Genomic DNA, 15,882 nt, shown 5'->3' on the forward strand with positions numbered 1-15,882 from the left:
TGCACGGTCCTAAGCAAGCAAGCAAGCACGCGAACTTAATATAAAGGATTTAAAAATGAGATGTGATAGAGCAAATCTGAGATCAGATTTGGAATCAGCATCCTGAAATTAGTCTAGAACAGTTGCAAAAGTCCAGGCCAGAAAAACGTGTTTTTTTTTGTTGACTAGTGTTATTTAAGTTATCCAGCACCGCTCCAGCCTGTTCTCATGCGCCCCTATTATTGCCTCCTACGACTGGCCTTGCTGAAACAAAAATTCTCCCCTCGCCAGCCTCATTTTCTCCACTCCAATTTTCTGGGAACACATCTGCTCACGTCTCTTGATTACCTTTGGCAAAACAAAAAATCACGTCTCCTCGTCTGAATTCCCGGTTGGTACTTTCGAATGGTAAATGATGTGGGTTTACTCTCTAACACACCGGTGTGCTGAACTAGCAACGAATTGGCATGTGGTGTTTTACGTCACAAACCTTACTGATTGGATGTGTCGCGTGGTGGTGGTGTTTAACGACACATTTAAATTTACACGATCTAACCCAAAACACCTATACAATGGACTTTCTGCATGCGATCTCTGTCTGGCTGTTCCATTTATGCGAATGCACTAGCCGTTATTATCCTAGCCGTCTCACCGTTATATTAAATATCGTGACATACCTTGAAAAATCTTGCTTCTCAAGGCATGTTCATCTATTATTGAGAGTTCCTCTGAAATCAGCTGCCTCCTGACCCTCCAGGGTCAATAGAATGAGTGCCACATTGTGGCCAAGTCAACAGTGGGCATCGCGAGGACATACTTCACCTTGTCGCGTGGATGTGCAATTCATTTCACTTGCTCGGGGGGTGTAAACAGGAGGTGAGTGCATTGTCATGCTCGTCGGAGCAGGGATATGGTGGCATGTTGTCATGTAGATATTCACACCATACGATTTTCAACTTTGTATTTTACTAGCTAAGGCCTACTGAGCTATAAAGATATTTTTTGCAGAAGTGAGCAGGCCACAAATGATAGCTCAACGAAGTGGCTTATCACGTTATTTGCTTATCTTCCCTACAATTTGCACTCCGTTCGTGTTTCGGTATCGTTTGGTGTTGGGACGTTCACATCCGCCCCTACCGGGCATCTGTAAAAAAAACAAGAGCATCACATCTCATCAGATTCCTCCACGATAACTAAATATTCTGAAATGAAGCGAATATTTTTTTTATATATCGTCCGTCTGCTTCACGTTGTTGACCGTGCAGACTGCCCCACAGCCTCGCCACACTCGTTACAAGGCTCGGAAAGTGCGCGTCAGTGGGCCCTTTCTGGAGAAGCCCCGTGTGTGTGTGGGAGCATGGGTCTCGGAGCAATCGCATTAATAGACCGGGCAAATGGTAACGCGACCCCCACCCACGGCTCTCCCTGCAGAGCACAAACACAGACTCTCTAATCAGTTGTCATTCGGAAACACTTCCACCCCTCCCCACCCCCTCACCCCATCCAATACCATGACGGTGACGTCGCCACGGCGCCCGTGCCAGGCCAGGTGCACTTTGAGGCCACGTGAAGTGTCGAAGGCTCGCTGACTGGAGGCATCGGCACAGACCCCCATGTGCCATGGGTTGGCTGACTGAGATGACCGGTAGATGCACCACCAGCCGTGTTCCCCACTGTGCTCACTTGCTGCGTTATAGCACTCTGCTCGTTGACCCCCCTCACTAGCCCCCCATCCCCCTCACCCAACCCCCCTCACCCACCCCCATCCCCCTCTCCCAACCCCCCTCACCCCCCCATCCCCGTCACCCGTGTGTTTCTTCACACAGTTTTCCACCACAAACCAAACGCTCTTTGGTACAATTGGACAAACACCCCTCTGCAGGATCCTCTTGAAAAAAGAAACATCCTCGCGACTCAGTGAGGTTTTTTTCCTGAACAAATAAAGCCATTGTTATCGTCAGTATGCATTGACCAAACTACAGAACTTGAAATAATTACGAGTGACTGAAACCTGCATTCAAGTTCGAGACTCGTCAGAGCTCTGGCTCATTGCCCCGACACGCAAACGTCAGCCTCTGGAGCCAGAATCCTAATGCCCTATTCCAATAACCGGCTGAACAGCTCAGAGCCACAGGACATCCATGGGTGGAGATTTGAACAGTTGAACGGTTTATTTAGAATTGCCCCTTTGAGATAAGAAGCTCTAACCCAGGTCATGTGCAGGCCTGTGCAAAGGCCGCAAGTGCTGTTAGCGAGCACCCATTAAGGCCAGCACGCATTTGCTTCCCCGGTGCTGATTTTTATACACCGCAACAGGTACACCTTTTTTAAGGCCGAGTCGATGTAGGGGAAACCCAGGACCGGTTCAAATATTCCCCAACTGGTATAGGTCGTGAGCAGGAATCTAACTCGGGATCGCCCGGTTCGTACACACAAAACGCCCGCGCACACACGCACGCAAGCAAAACACACGCACGCATGTACGAAACGCGCCTACGTAATGTTGTAAGTTATTGCAGATTTTTTTTTATCACCGACGCCCCGAGCCCAGGCCGGGCTACGGTTGCCTCTACACCGCCGAGGCTGCTGCTGCTGCTGCTGCGTGGTGGCAACGCGCTCGAAGTCTCTCCTCCGGCGCACACAGACGCACGGCACCCGTCTTGCGCGTGTGCGCGCGCACGTGCGCACACACGTGCGCACACACGTGCACACACACGTGCACACACACGTGCACACACACGTGCGCACACACGTGCACACACACGTGCACACACGTGCGCACACACGTGCACACACGTGCACACACACGTGCGCGCGTGCACACACACGTGCGCGCGTGCACGCACGTGCACACACACGTGCACACACACGTGCACACACACGTGCACACACACGTGCACACACACGTGCACAAACACGTGCGCGCGCGGTGCCAATTACGAGGTGCGCTCATTCATCATTCGTTCCTATAAGGTCGCCAACGCTCTTGCCCCCAATTATCTCCTGGAATTGATCCCCCCCCCCCTACTCACCTACCCCCCTACCCCCCCCCCCCCCCGCATGCCCCGGCACACAACCTCTGCTCCACAACCTGCCCCCCAAGTCACACCACTCCTGTCTGGCAAACGTCGGATAGAAATTACTCAGGGGCCGTATAATGGCTGTGTGAGAGAGAAGGGCCGGGCAATGCCCAGGTCGTGAGTTTAAATCTGTGTCTCAGCCAACCTTCGTTAAACCGGGTTCCTCACGTGCAGTGCGTTTGATGGTCCCATGCCCGGTCATCAAGAACCGCGCGGACAAAATCCATTTTCTAAATTTGGTGAATTTGTCTAATTTGGCCTAACTAACCTCTAATGGCTAACATGAAGCATTGAAGTATTGCGTCTTACTTGAAATATCATTAATGACCATCAAAAATCAATAATCGCTATCACCACCACCTCAATCAAGTCGGACAGCACCACTTTGTGGAAAACTAGCTGGCGATGAATCGACGGAGCCATGTCACACGAGTGTGTAATTCACACCACCAGCTTATCAATATGATGGCGTGAAGAGGCAGATGAGGGCAGGTTGGGAGCGCTTTCCAGAAATGAGCTTAATAATTCAAAGCAACGTATAGCAATGTGCCTATAGAAGCACGTGTTATAAGCCTACGTGTTAAACGTTTTATTTTGTCGTCATCTTTTTATATTGCCTAGCTAATACGTAAGATCAGAAACGTGCACGCGGAACAATGCAATGGGTCAACAGTTCAAGGGTGTGCAAAGAAGCACGCAGAGATTTGCTGCTTTGAAATGATACATACTTGGAATTCTACCGCGAGACAGGATGGCGAGATGTTGACTCCCTCGCCTGCTGTATATTCGGAGTTTGCGTGTTCTCCCCGTGGTTGTGTGTATTTTTTTTTACACGGTTTTCCCGTCCACATTTAGAATCAACGCGCGTTTAGAGTAGGTGGGCGCTGTACATTTCCACGTGGTGACAAGCCAGTTCGTTGAGCGAGGTGGCTTCTGACAAAGAGCGATATATCTCAGTTTAGTTGAAATAAAATACAAGTTGAGATGAGAGAACACATGTATTCAAGTAATAGACCTCATTGAATATTGTGAATGACACAGTATGCATGGTCCTGTGAATGTCATACGCTACTCGAGTATCTATAAAGAAAGCACGTACCTGATGACGGACGCTTGTGTTGCGCCCGAGACGTCGTGATTTATTTTATTTTATACCTACGTGACTTTACCGAAAGAACCAAAGAGTATGGATTCCTGCAGTCACGAAAGCTTAAAATCAAGATTAAAGCATACAAAGTTTAACACGCAAGCTTTCGCGACCAATATTTTTCATAATAAAGGTGTTTTGGGTTATTTCGCGTCAGTATAAATGTGTCGTAACCCTCCACCACCCGACACACCCAGACACAGCCAGTAATTCAGCTGATTGTGGGTTTACTCTCCAACACACCGGTGGGCTGAAGTAGTAACTCATTGACGCGTTTTGTTTCCGTGACAAACCTCACTGGCTGTGTCTGCTGGGGGAGGGTCACGAAACATCCATACGCACGCGATCTAACCCAAAACAAAACCTTCATTATAAAATCATACACACTTTGATTGTACTCCACTGTAATTCATTTTGCAGGACCTATCAGATTCCGTGTCATTGGGAACCTAAACGTGCCACTAACGGAGTTGCTTCTTCAGCAACTTCATTCAGTTGTATAAGCGCGGCCTCGTCATTCGATCAAGATTCCCATTGAACTCTGCGCGTGGGTCACGTCCGCCAATTTCTGCATCTCACGTAACGATGCTGCTGTCCTGAAACAACGGCATTAGGAAATCGAGAGCATCTGGAGGAGCAAGGAACGGCACCGGCAGGTGGCTGAAATTGCTCTTAATTTTTGGCCCGCCTTCTAAAAATAGCCGGAGTCAGGCGTGGGTCTTTTGCTAATGACCTTTCAACAACGTTGGACCAAAGGGCCGTCTAATAATGGCTGCTTAAAACACACGCACGCGCGCGTGTGTGTGTATAATCGCGAAGAGCACAGCTGTGCACTGCCTTGTGTTTAATGTATAAGTATTTGTAGTTCATGTGCCTCGTGTTGCGTGTCGTGTTGTGTCCCGGATCGTCTCGTGTTGTATCACATGTTGTGTCTGTGTCGCGTTGGGTCACGTGCTCTGTGTCTCGTTGTGTCACGTGCTCTGCGTCTCGTTGAGTCACGTGCTCTGTGTCGCGTTGCGTCACGTGATCTGCGTCTCATTGCGTCACGTGCTCTGCGTATCGTTGCGTCACGTGCTCTGTGTCGCGTTGCGTCAAGTGCTCTGTGTCGCGTTGTGTCACGTGCTCTGTGTCGCGTTGCGTCACGTGCTCTGTGTCGCGTTGCGTCAAGTGCTCTGTGTCTCGTTGTGTCACGTGCTCTGTCTCGTTGTGTCACGTGCTCTGTGTCTCGTGTCACGTGCTCTGCTTCGCGTTGCGTCACGTGCTCTGTCTCGTTGTGTCACGTGCTCTGTGTCTCGTGTCACGTGCTCTGCTTCGCGTTGCGTCACGTGCTCTGTGTCGCGTTGCGTCACGTGCTCTGTGTCGCGTTGTGTCACGTGCTCTGTGTCGCGTTGCGTCACGTGCTCTGTGTCTCGTTGCGTCACGTGCTCTGTGTCTCGTGTCACGTGTTCTGTGTCGCGTTGCGTCACGTGCTCTGTGTCTCGTTGAGTCACGTGCTCTGTGTCGCGTTGCGTCACGTGCTCTGTGTCGCGTTGTGTCACGTGCTCTGTGTCTCGTTGCGTCACGTGCTCTGCGTCGCAGTACGTCACGTGATCTGTATCATGTACCCCCTATACACTCAGAATGTTTTGTATGGAACCCCAAGAGCTAAACATCAACATTGTCCACTGTGGAAACCTGGCAGGACATTGCTGAAAAAGTATTAATACTCAGTGAGGCTCTCCTGTGCCAACAAGCGTAACATCAACAACAATATAAAAATACAAATAATCATTGTCCTTCACACTCCCCCCTTCCTTCCTCTTCTGTGCCTCCTATCTCTCTTTCTTCCCCTTTCTAATTCTCTCGCTTCTCCGATGTTTCCTACAGCATGGTCAGGGGGTTCTATTGTTGTGTGTGTTCATATTGGTGGTTTGGACGCTGTGTATCATCCCAGCTCTGTGCCATCTCATTGCTCTCGTTCAGTGTTAACGACGTCAAATGCCTCTCTGGACTCTTTCAGCGCTGGCAATCTATCGTACCGGAACATTTGACAAATTGCTAATGGGGAATTGTTTCACGTGGGAGGAGGAAAGCCAGGATACTCAGAGAAAACTCATGCATATGTGGGCCAGACCTGCAGTCAATTACAATCGTAATTAAGCCCGCAATGAATTGAATGCACAATGTAACTGCCGTAGAACTTTTGCACACCTGCGCAGCTGTAATTGTAACTATAATTACACCCTGCAATGAAACTATAAATAACCTACAGTTCAGTTACAAGCCTCAAACTTCTCAGCTATGCACTTCCACCTGCCAAATCCGCGAGCCTTCAATGCCCGCGGTCACTGTGGACCCTGTAGTGAGGACATACGTATGCTTGCCCGTTTGGCATCACTGGTCACATTGTCCACAACTTCAAAATCTAAAACATGTCCTTCTGGCTTGGATTAGAAAATCAAGGAGTTCATCTCAGATGACCAGCAGATTTTCTCTTGGCTTCTGACTGGAGGGACAACGGTGTGCCCATGGTATCTGCTACCAAGAAAAAAAATTACAGCTTTGGCTCCAGCAGAACCATAAAACAACAGCTGAGTGTGCATTGTCTTCTGAGAAATCGTATCCACCATCGTCCCGTCCCTGTTCAGCATCACACAGAGATTCATTCCTGGCCGCATTCTCTTTGCAGACCACGTGGTGTCTCTAGTAGGCAGGCTCATACAGAGTCTCGGTGTATCCGTACGTCAATATGCTGATTGAAATTAGGGGCCGTCCATAAATGACGTCACGCGTATTTGGACGATTTTTGACCCCCCTTCGTCACACGGCGTCACAAAAAGTCAGACCCCCCCTCAAATATGACGTCACAAAGCTCGGTCCCCTCCCCCCCAAAAAAAACATGCTTCAAATCGCTTTAAACTATTGTCATTGTAGTGCGTATTCAATGTGGCGCTGCACTCTGATGTTGTAGGAGAAAATATTTATTGAAAAGTCAATTTAATTAAGTAGAACGTGTTGTTTATAATTATTTAAAGTTGCGCATTTTGATGTGACGTCACATTTCTCACCCCCCCCCCCCCATCGTCACAAATGTCTGACCCCCCCCCCCCCCACTAGGTGCGTGACGTCATTTATGGACGGCCCCTTAGACTATTTTTACTTTACCAGGTAAGGCCCCCAATGAGCTCTGTAGCTCTTTTACAGAAGCGACCTGGCCACAAGTGACAGCTCAACGAAGTGGCTTATCACGTGCAAAATGTATAGCAGCCACATACCCTACGCACCCACTTCTAAACGTGGAGGGAAAAACCGGAGGACCCAGATAAATATTCACGCGACCACGGCGAGAACATTCAAACTCCAAACATACATGCATCAGGGTAACTCATTACTCGCACTCTCTCTCTCTACTATCTCTTTAAAACTTATTTTTTTGCGTGTGTGTGTTTCAGGATTTTGCGTTGCAACGTCCGGAGATGAACTCACTCCGGTCGGAAAAAGGAATCTTCACGGTGAGACCTTCCCTCGCCTCTTATCATTAAGACGTTCAAACGAAATCCCTGCCGCCGTAACGAATGTTTTATTAGTTTTGTTTAACATCGGCACAACGGAATGAAAGTTCTATCCTTGAGCGGAAAGTGTCTTAAGCAAAGCAGCGGAAATGCCCGCGATTATAACAAATTATAGATTGAAAACTAATTTCTTGAGAACTGATTTTTATGTTTAGTTTGTTGTCCTTCCCCCGCAACTACGATTAGCACGGTTGGCTACGTACGGTGCGAAAGAAGGTCACGGTACAGGAGTGAGTGAATGGCCAACACCGCGCCCGGCCACCTTTGCCTCCCCAGTGGCGATGTTTACACGCCGCACCAGGTACTGATTTGAGGCTGAGTCGACCTAGGGGAGGCCCATGACCGGTTCAGATAATCGTCGTCGGTGTCGGCCGTGAGCGGGTATCGAACTGGGTTCGCCGGGCTCGTAGCCCGCGACGCTACGACCGCAATGACAGGGAGACAGACGTATCTGACGCACGCGGAAAGAATGAGGACACACACGCACAAATGTATTATTGCCATTCAATGACGAGATAACGATATGCAATAATGAAGCTCGCTGGGTGTTTCTCTGTGTGTGTGTGTGCCACGATTAATGCCGTAACAATCCAACCATTTGAATAATTTTCGCGTGCCCTGGCAATGAACACCGCGGGGCATTAAGGGGCCTGGCAGCTGCCCCTTAACGGTCACACAACACATACACACCACCACCACCAATCTCTTTTTCCTCTCTTCCCTCCCTCCCTCGCCCTTCTCCAAATAGAGCAGCCTCCCACAGGGAAGTCTATCAGTGGAACGGCACACACGAAGCAACACCACACCGAGAAGGAGGGAGAGTAACGCACAACTTCTCCTTACACACTGTCGCCACTTTCTGCTCTGTTGCACCGCTCGTGTAAATAGCCTGAAGGTTATACCAGCTCAGCTGATATTGTGTTAGCATCTGCAACAAGAACAACCACAGCAACAACAACATCAACATTCGCGCCGGTTATTTGTGTTTTGTGTTTTTTTTTTTGTGAGCAAGGCACGAGCCAGGCTAGGTGGACCGATCGTCTGTTTGAACGTTCTCCGCTTGGCGAGTAAAAGTGGCCTCATCAGAGATGTCGGCGATGGAGCTCAAGGCCCTGCTTAGGGGTCCCCACACCTTGGACCACTTAGAGAAGCAACTCATCTGCCCCATCTGCCTGGAGATCTTCTCCAAGCCTGTGGTCATCCTGCCCTGCCAGCACAACCTCTGCCGCAAGTGCTGCAATGACATCTTTCAGGTGAGCTCCAGGCCCATCGGCGTGTTCCGTGCGTGGTCATCTTGTCACGTTTATTTATAGAGAGCGAGAGTGTCCAAGACAAACTCAGCGCATTCGTGAATGACACCGTGGCCTTCAAATTGGTGACGTGGGCAGTGGCTCTTCTTCACAGCTTTAAATTTGCTTTGAAGAAGGGCCATCAGCCGAAACGTCGCCTATTATATACTCGTTTCCTTTTTAAAGCCACGGTGTTTCTTGACAAAAGTTGTTATGTGTGTTTGTGCACCACCGCCAACGCAGCATCACCAACAATATATTTTTTTTAATAGAAATAAAGTTCAAGTGTATTTGTTTAACCGGGTGAAAACTCAAGAGACGAGGATGATGTCACTGGTAAGAGCGACATGTCCACGAAGCCACGACACTGTGCTGTCGGAGTTGAAGGTGCAGCCCTGCAACTTGTCACTCACGACACTGCTGGCAGACGAGCCTCCGCTAGAGGGAGCTCTACAAGGCTCCCTCCATCTAGGTTCGGGGGACATTTAAACGTACTCTTCCACACTGCCCAGATGGCTTGGAGGAGGCGGCAATTACTCACACTTTACCCCACCACACGTGACCTGTGCAGCAAGAGTGCGAATGCCTTACCATATGAATAAAAAGTGTGCTTTACTTGGCCCTTCCCCCCTCTCCAACCATTATATAAACGGAGTGGTAGCTTCTGCAATCTCTCATTTACTTGATACAGCTGTCGTGATACAGTAATTTTGCTGTGACGGTTCCACCTGCAGACGGAAGCTTGTGTTGCCTCCGAAACGTCGTGATTTTTATTTTATTTTACTTTTATTAATTTTAATGTTTTACCTACGTGACTTTACCGAAAAAACCTAAGAATATGCCAAGGGAGGGGTTATATCGTTCCCGGCCGGACTAGTTTTTTCGTATTTTTTTTTTTAAAACCGCATCGCCATCGGCACCAATACCCCCCCGCCCGCCTGATGGAGACGTTGCCACGTTTTTTCAAAAGTAAAAAAAATACTCGTGAAAAACGATCAGTCATCGAGGTGGCATCGATACCCAGAGTATCTGCCTGCTCAAAAATAGCCACTTGGCTGCACTCCTATTCGCAGCATTCAGCCAGTGGTGATCGTTCCACGTTTGTATGATGGGACCAGACAAATACGGAGGGCAAAATGAAATAAATAACAATGAATGGGCTGTATTGGTAGTGCACACGGATCGATTTGATTGTTTTTATCGACTAAGATGTGAGTTTAACACACAGGCTTTCGCGACCAATATCATCCATAATACAGTTTTTTTTAGGTGAGATAGTATTACATGTGATCTCCAACTATGAGTGTAAATCTCTGCCCTCAACTTTGAAGGACAGTTACATAAGAACATGCTCCTGCTCAGCGTTTCTGTTACATGGCAATGTCAATGATGGGCCGAGGAAGATTGCTTTTTTTTTATCAACAGCAGTCACCGCTGGCTTTACGCAAAATTAAACTAATTTTCTGTCCCTGCTTGATGGATGCAATTTTGGATTTTGGCAAATTCGGGAAATCCTGAAACCGGCACACAATGGCATACTCTTGCAAAATTACACCAGGGGATATTTCGTTCTAGATTTGAAGCTTTCGTGACTGCAAGGATTCATATTCTTAGATTTTTTCGGTAAAGTCACGTAGGTAAAACATTACAATTAATAAAAGTAAAATAAAAATAAAATAAAAATCGCGACGTTTCCTAGGCAACACAAGCTTCCGTTTTATTTTTATTTTACTTTTATTAATTTCAATGTTTTACCTACGTGACTTTACTGAAAAAACCTAAGAATATGGGATATTTCGTGTCCACCGTGAGTGAAGCAGACGGCGTGTAGTCGTATCAAAACAGATCACACCGCGGTGACGAGATGTTAACTACCTCGCCTGGTATGAAGGAGGTCGTTGGTTCAATCCCGACCCTGATGCCTGTATAGTTGGAGTTTGCATGTTCTCCTTGTGGTCTCGTGGATTTTTCACCGCGTCCGGATTTTTCCACCACATTTAGAATCCATTTAGAAACCTGCGCTTGGAGTATCAGGCTGCTATAAATGTCCACGTGATAAGCCACTTCGTTGAGCTATAATTGTGGCCAGGTCGCTTCTGAAAAAGAGCTACATAGCTCAGTGGGCTTTACATGGTAAAATAAAAAAAATAGTTTAAAGTTTCGTTTATAGTTTATAACCAGGGCCTGGGCGCTGAATTCGAACCACGCACCTCAGCAACAACAACAAGTGGCGATCGCGCTACCGCTGGGCCATGTCACGACCTCTGGCTCTCGAGCTGTGGTCCTGCAGACCACTGGTGCTCCGCAAGCCGCGGGAAGTAGTCCGCACAACGAGCGCGGACCCACCGGGACCGCGGCTTTTGCGAAGCTTTCCCGCTCGCAAAACATTCGGTATTGTCTCACCGGCAGCCTCGATTGCGTGACTCGACACCCGGGGTCTTGCGGGAATGGGAGCGTCGATTCCCAATGTTCTTCCCGGTTGTTGAGTGGCACAGTGGTCACACTTATCCGACGACGAGCACGTAAACACACGCGCTAATTAAACGTTTGTTTATGTCGGGTCGGCGCTTGGAGTGCGTGTTGTTCCGTGTGGCAATATAAACTCAGGCCTAATTAAAGCCACACACACACCTCTTTAAACACTCACTCACCGCTCGTTCGTTGGAAACACATTCATACCGCATACAACTCAGCGAGACACGCAATACGTCTATTTCTGGAGCGTAGTTGGATTCTCGGCAACGGCTAACATCAGTGGCGACTGATACCTGAACCGATCCTAGCTTCTCCTCTTACTAACCTGCACTCACCAGCGTGGTTAAATATGGTCAGACAGGCCCCACGACCGTATGGAAAGACCTTGATCCAGAAGTGGATTGGCAAGTGGCTGAAATTATGTCGTTCGACAATGGAAATGAAATTATCCAGGACGTCACTTGATTAAACAATAACTACAATTTTCACAATACTACTCCTTGATTTTTCATAACAATACATTACTTTTATATATAGTCCAGCTCGGGATGTGTAGCCAGTTACTTAATGAGTTTTCATTGTATGGGGGTGGAAACAGGAGTCTCTGCGGACTAAAAAAAAGAAGAGGAAATCCATTCCGACCGCCCCGGGTCCCGCACTTTGGGGGGCCCCACGCTTCGGCGTCACAGTGTCAGATGTAATACTTCCGGTTTAGTTTGAAAGCGTCGGGTGTGGTGAGGGGCCACACAGCATGATCAGCCCCGCCCCCCCCCATGGACAGCCCTGCCGATAGATCAGCAACCTATTTGCTCTACCAACATCTACCAGCCACATGGCAACACAGCAAGCCGCCGGGATACGGAGCTCGGGACAAAACGTGTGACCCAGCCCCTCGCAGAGCGCTCGGGGTCACGGGCGGCACGCGCCGCCACGGTGACCGGCGCAGCTCTCGCTGTGGGGGGCAGCGCCCCAGCAGCAGCCGCTGCTCCGGGCGGTCAGAGCCGAGGGTGATTGAGCGGCTACACGAGGCCCGGTCCCCGTATCTCGCCGTTCGAGACGTCCGGCAGAGGCGGCCGTGGATTATAAACGATTAAACTCTTCTTCTTGGTTCTTTCGGTAAAGTCACGTAGAAAGGGAAATAATAAAGTAATAAAAATAAAACATAAAATAAAACATAATGTTTTCTTTTTATTATTTTATTATTTCTCTTCTACGTGACTTTACCGAAAGAACCAAGAAGATGAATCTCTGCAGTCACGGAAGCTTTAAATCGAAACGATTAAACTATCAAGACATAAAATGCGTATTTATTGTACCGGGTAACAAGGCCCACTGAGCTACGTAGCTCTTTTTCAGAAGCGACCTGGCCACAAATGATAGCCCAACGAAGTGGCTTGTCACGTGGGAATGTATAGCAGGCAAATACTCGAAACGCACGGTTCTAAATGTGTAAGGAAAAACCGGAGGACCTGGAGGGAAAAATCCAAACGACCACGTGGAGAGAGACATGCGAACTCCAAATCGGACCCACGACCTCCTGTATAGCAGGCGATGGAGTTAACATCTCGCCACCGTGGGGCCTCTATTATTTATTTTAGGGAGTCACGATCCAAACAGCTGCAGAAACCTTAATCTGTCTCCCTCCCGACAGATTTACCCGACACCCTCCCTCCTGTAGACCCCCCACCGCCTCCACCACGAGGCCTCTACCCCCTTGCCCCCCCCCCTCACCAGCACCCAACAGCCCCATTAACCCCCCGCAGAACCCCAAGGCCAAGACTCCACTTACAGAGCCCTGGGGGCCCAGGCGAAGGAACGCATTTGAACTTTGGCTATTTGCAGCCGTGGAAAAAGTGAAAACACAATTTTACTGAGGGTGCTGTTCACCCTGCGGACGGAATTTAAGGAATGCGCGGAGTTATTTCGTGGATTTAAACTGCTGTGGCACCGCGGCATTCACAATTACAATTTGTGAAAGTGTACAAAATTCCTAATTAAATTGGCAATGCGACCTATTTAACAATGCACTGTCCAGTACTTGTAATACATAATACGGTCTTAATAAAGAACATCCATTATATGCCCCCATGCGCATGTCCCCAATCACGTGTGAGCGAATGAATGCCTGTACGTACATATGTACGTATGAATGTTTATACGAACAGTATACATAAAGCATGCATGCGTTCATTTGTAGACGTGCACACAACGCAGTGGAGTAATCCTGCGACTGCTGTGAGCCAGCGGCTGGAGCCGCATGCGGCTTCTTTAAGGACTGCTTCGTGATTTGCCAAAGATCCACCGGTCTCGTATCCACGTGCAATGCGGCTCTTAGAATATTGAGGGGGGGAGGGGTTGATTTTTTGACAAAAGTAGAATTTCGACGAACTCTACGGACGCCGAAATTCTAACTCCTGCGGAAGACTTCACGGCCCTTTGCTCCTCGCCCGTCGTCCCCACTGATGTCCTCTACCCCCCCTCCCCACGAATGTGTACAGATACTACTGACTATTGCATGTAGGGTGTGTAGGCATATATGCCTACAAAAGAAACAAAAATTGGGGGGTGGGGGGTCGACAATTTGTTGAGGCCTGTTTGGATCAACTTTTTACCCCCACATCTGGTGGCGGGGTGGGGGTGATCCACTTTCTATCACTTTTTGATTCAGGCCTTCTGAAAAATCTCTTTATCATTTAGTTGACGGACAAACGGACCGCCGGGCTTTCATAAATAGATGCGAATAGAAATGCCTCTTCTTGTTATTTTGGTTGCCGACCCCTGGGCACGTGAGAGTAAAACGGAGTACCTGGAAGAAGAAAAAAAACCCTTGCTTATGAATAAGCTAGCGTTACTACCCGGCATCGCCCGGGACTTGGATTCTTGTCTTGGATTAATTTCATATTCCCTTATATTTCACTGAAAAACCCTGAAAAAAATTGATGCTTGCAAAAAAGAAAAAATCCGAAACAAATCAATTTAACTTATTCGGATGTTTTTCACAAAAGGAAATTCAACCTTATCCCACTTATGGGTAAAGTCGATTTAGGCAACTCGGGAAGGGAATGACGTGGCGAGCTTAAAATTGTCGCGTTCCCTTAGAAATTCCGGACAGCATCAGCTGTGAAAATTGCATGACCTCAGAGCTCAGCGTTGGAGAGTTTTTGTTGCTTCACACAAACAGATGTATTTTCTGCTTTATGTTGAAGAGCGAGCTGAAAATAGTCGCGTTGACTTAGAAAATCGAGACAGCTACGCCGCGCATTTGTGCGGGATACACGCCAAAGCGGAGGGTGGGGGGGTGACGTCAGCAGGCACACTGCGTGACGCTACCGCATGCGGGTACCTGCTATGACGTCACCGCTCACTTGCCGTGCAATAGATTATATCAATTATTGCCCCATCCCCCCCCCCCCCCCCAAAAAAAATACAAAAGTCTGTTTTTATACTTTTTGCATTGTGTACAGTCTGGAAGCTTCGAGTTTGCAGCATGTTGGAAAGTATGCTAAACATTTCGAACAGACACATTCACAAATGTCCCTTTTATATATATAGATAACAGTCAACACTCCACACGGATTAGATAAAAAAAAACTCAGATAAACTAAACTTTTTTTAAACTAAACTTTTTAGTTCACCAGGAAAGGCCCCCTGAGCTATGTAGCTCGTTTTCAGAAGCGATCTGGCCATCACAAATGATAGCTCAACGAAGTGGCTTATCACGTGGAAATTCGTAGCAGCCAAATTACTCTAAACACGTGTTGTTGATCATCCTAAATGTGGGGGAAACAATCGGACGACCCGGAGAAAAATCCACGCCACCACAGGGGGAGAGAGAGAACATGCAAACTACAAATATACAGCATCAGGATCGGGTTTCCCCTTTCTGGCAATTAAACAGTTGTGTTAAGATGTTTAAACACCAAACTGAAACCTTTGCAAGGAATCATGTCTGCATTAACCACATATACTTGTGGTGAACATGCAAAAAAAAAAAAACATGCTCTGACAGTATGTGCATTTTCTTGGTTGTTTCGGTAAAGTCACGTAGAAGGGAAATAATAAAATAATAAAAATAAAACATAATAAAATAATTATCACGACGTTTCGGCCACAACGCAAGCAGCCGTCCTCAGGTGACCGTCCTCAGGTGACCTGTTCTTCTTTACCGAAAGAACCAAGAAGATGAATCCCTGCAGTCACGAAAGCTTTAAATAGAAATTTAGTACGGGCATTGTCTTTGAAACCGATTGGTCCACACCAGAGACACCTTTCTTTAGAGCCGAGTCTCAAACAGTGTTAGACCAGAGGACGCCAAAAGGCGTACAGCACAAAGACAATGCACTATCAGGACATGCAGACGG

At 47.9% G+C, this 15,882-nt stretch overlaps 1 protein-coding gene across 1 annotated transcript in view; it reads left to right on the forward strand.

The window, feature by feature from the left end:
* The first annotated feature begins 7,403 nt into the window (after nucleotides 1-7,403).
* The window catches only part of LOC133344251 (tripartite motif-containing protein 54-like), a 46,491-nt gene continuing 38,012 nt past the window's right edge, over nucleotides 7,404-15,882 (forward strand). Inside the window, 3 exon segments of the mRNA XM_061554326.1 lie at nucleotides 7,404-7,443; nucleotides 7,638-7,697; nucleotides 8,506-9,010. Of these exon segments, the coding sequence (XP_061410310.1) occupies nucleotides 8,846-9,010 (165 nt within the window). The 5' untranslated portion in view covers nucleotides 7,404-7,443; nucleotides 7,638-7,697; nucleotides 8,506-8,845.

This window comes from Lethenteron reissneri, chromosome 19, assembly GCF_015708825.2.
Source record: "Lethenteron reissneri isolate LAM-NWPU_2019-01 chromosome 19, ASM1570882v1, whole genome shotgun sequence".
NCBI lineage: Eukaryota > Metazoa > Chordata > Hyperoartia > Petromyzontiformes > Petromyzontidae > Lethenteron > Lethenteron reissneri.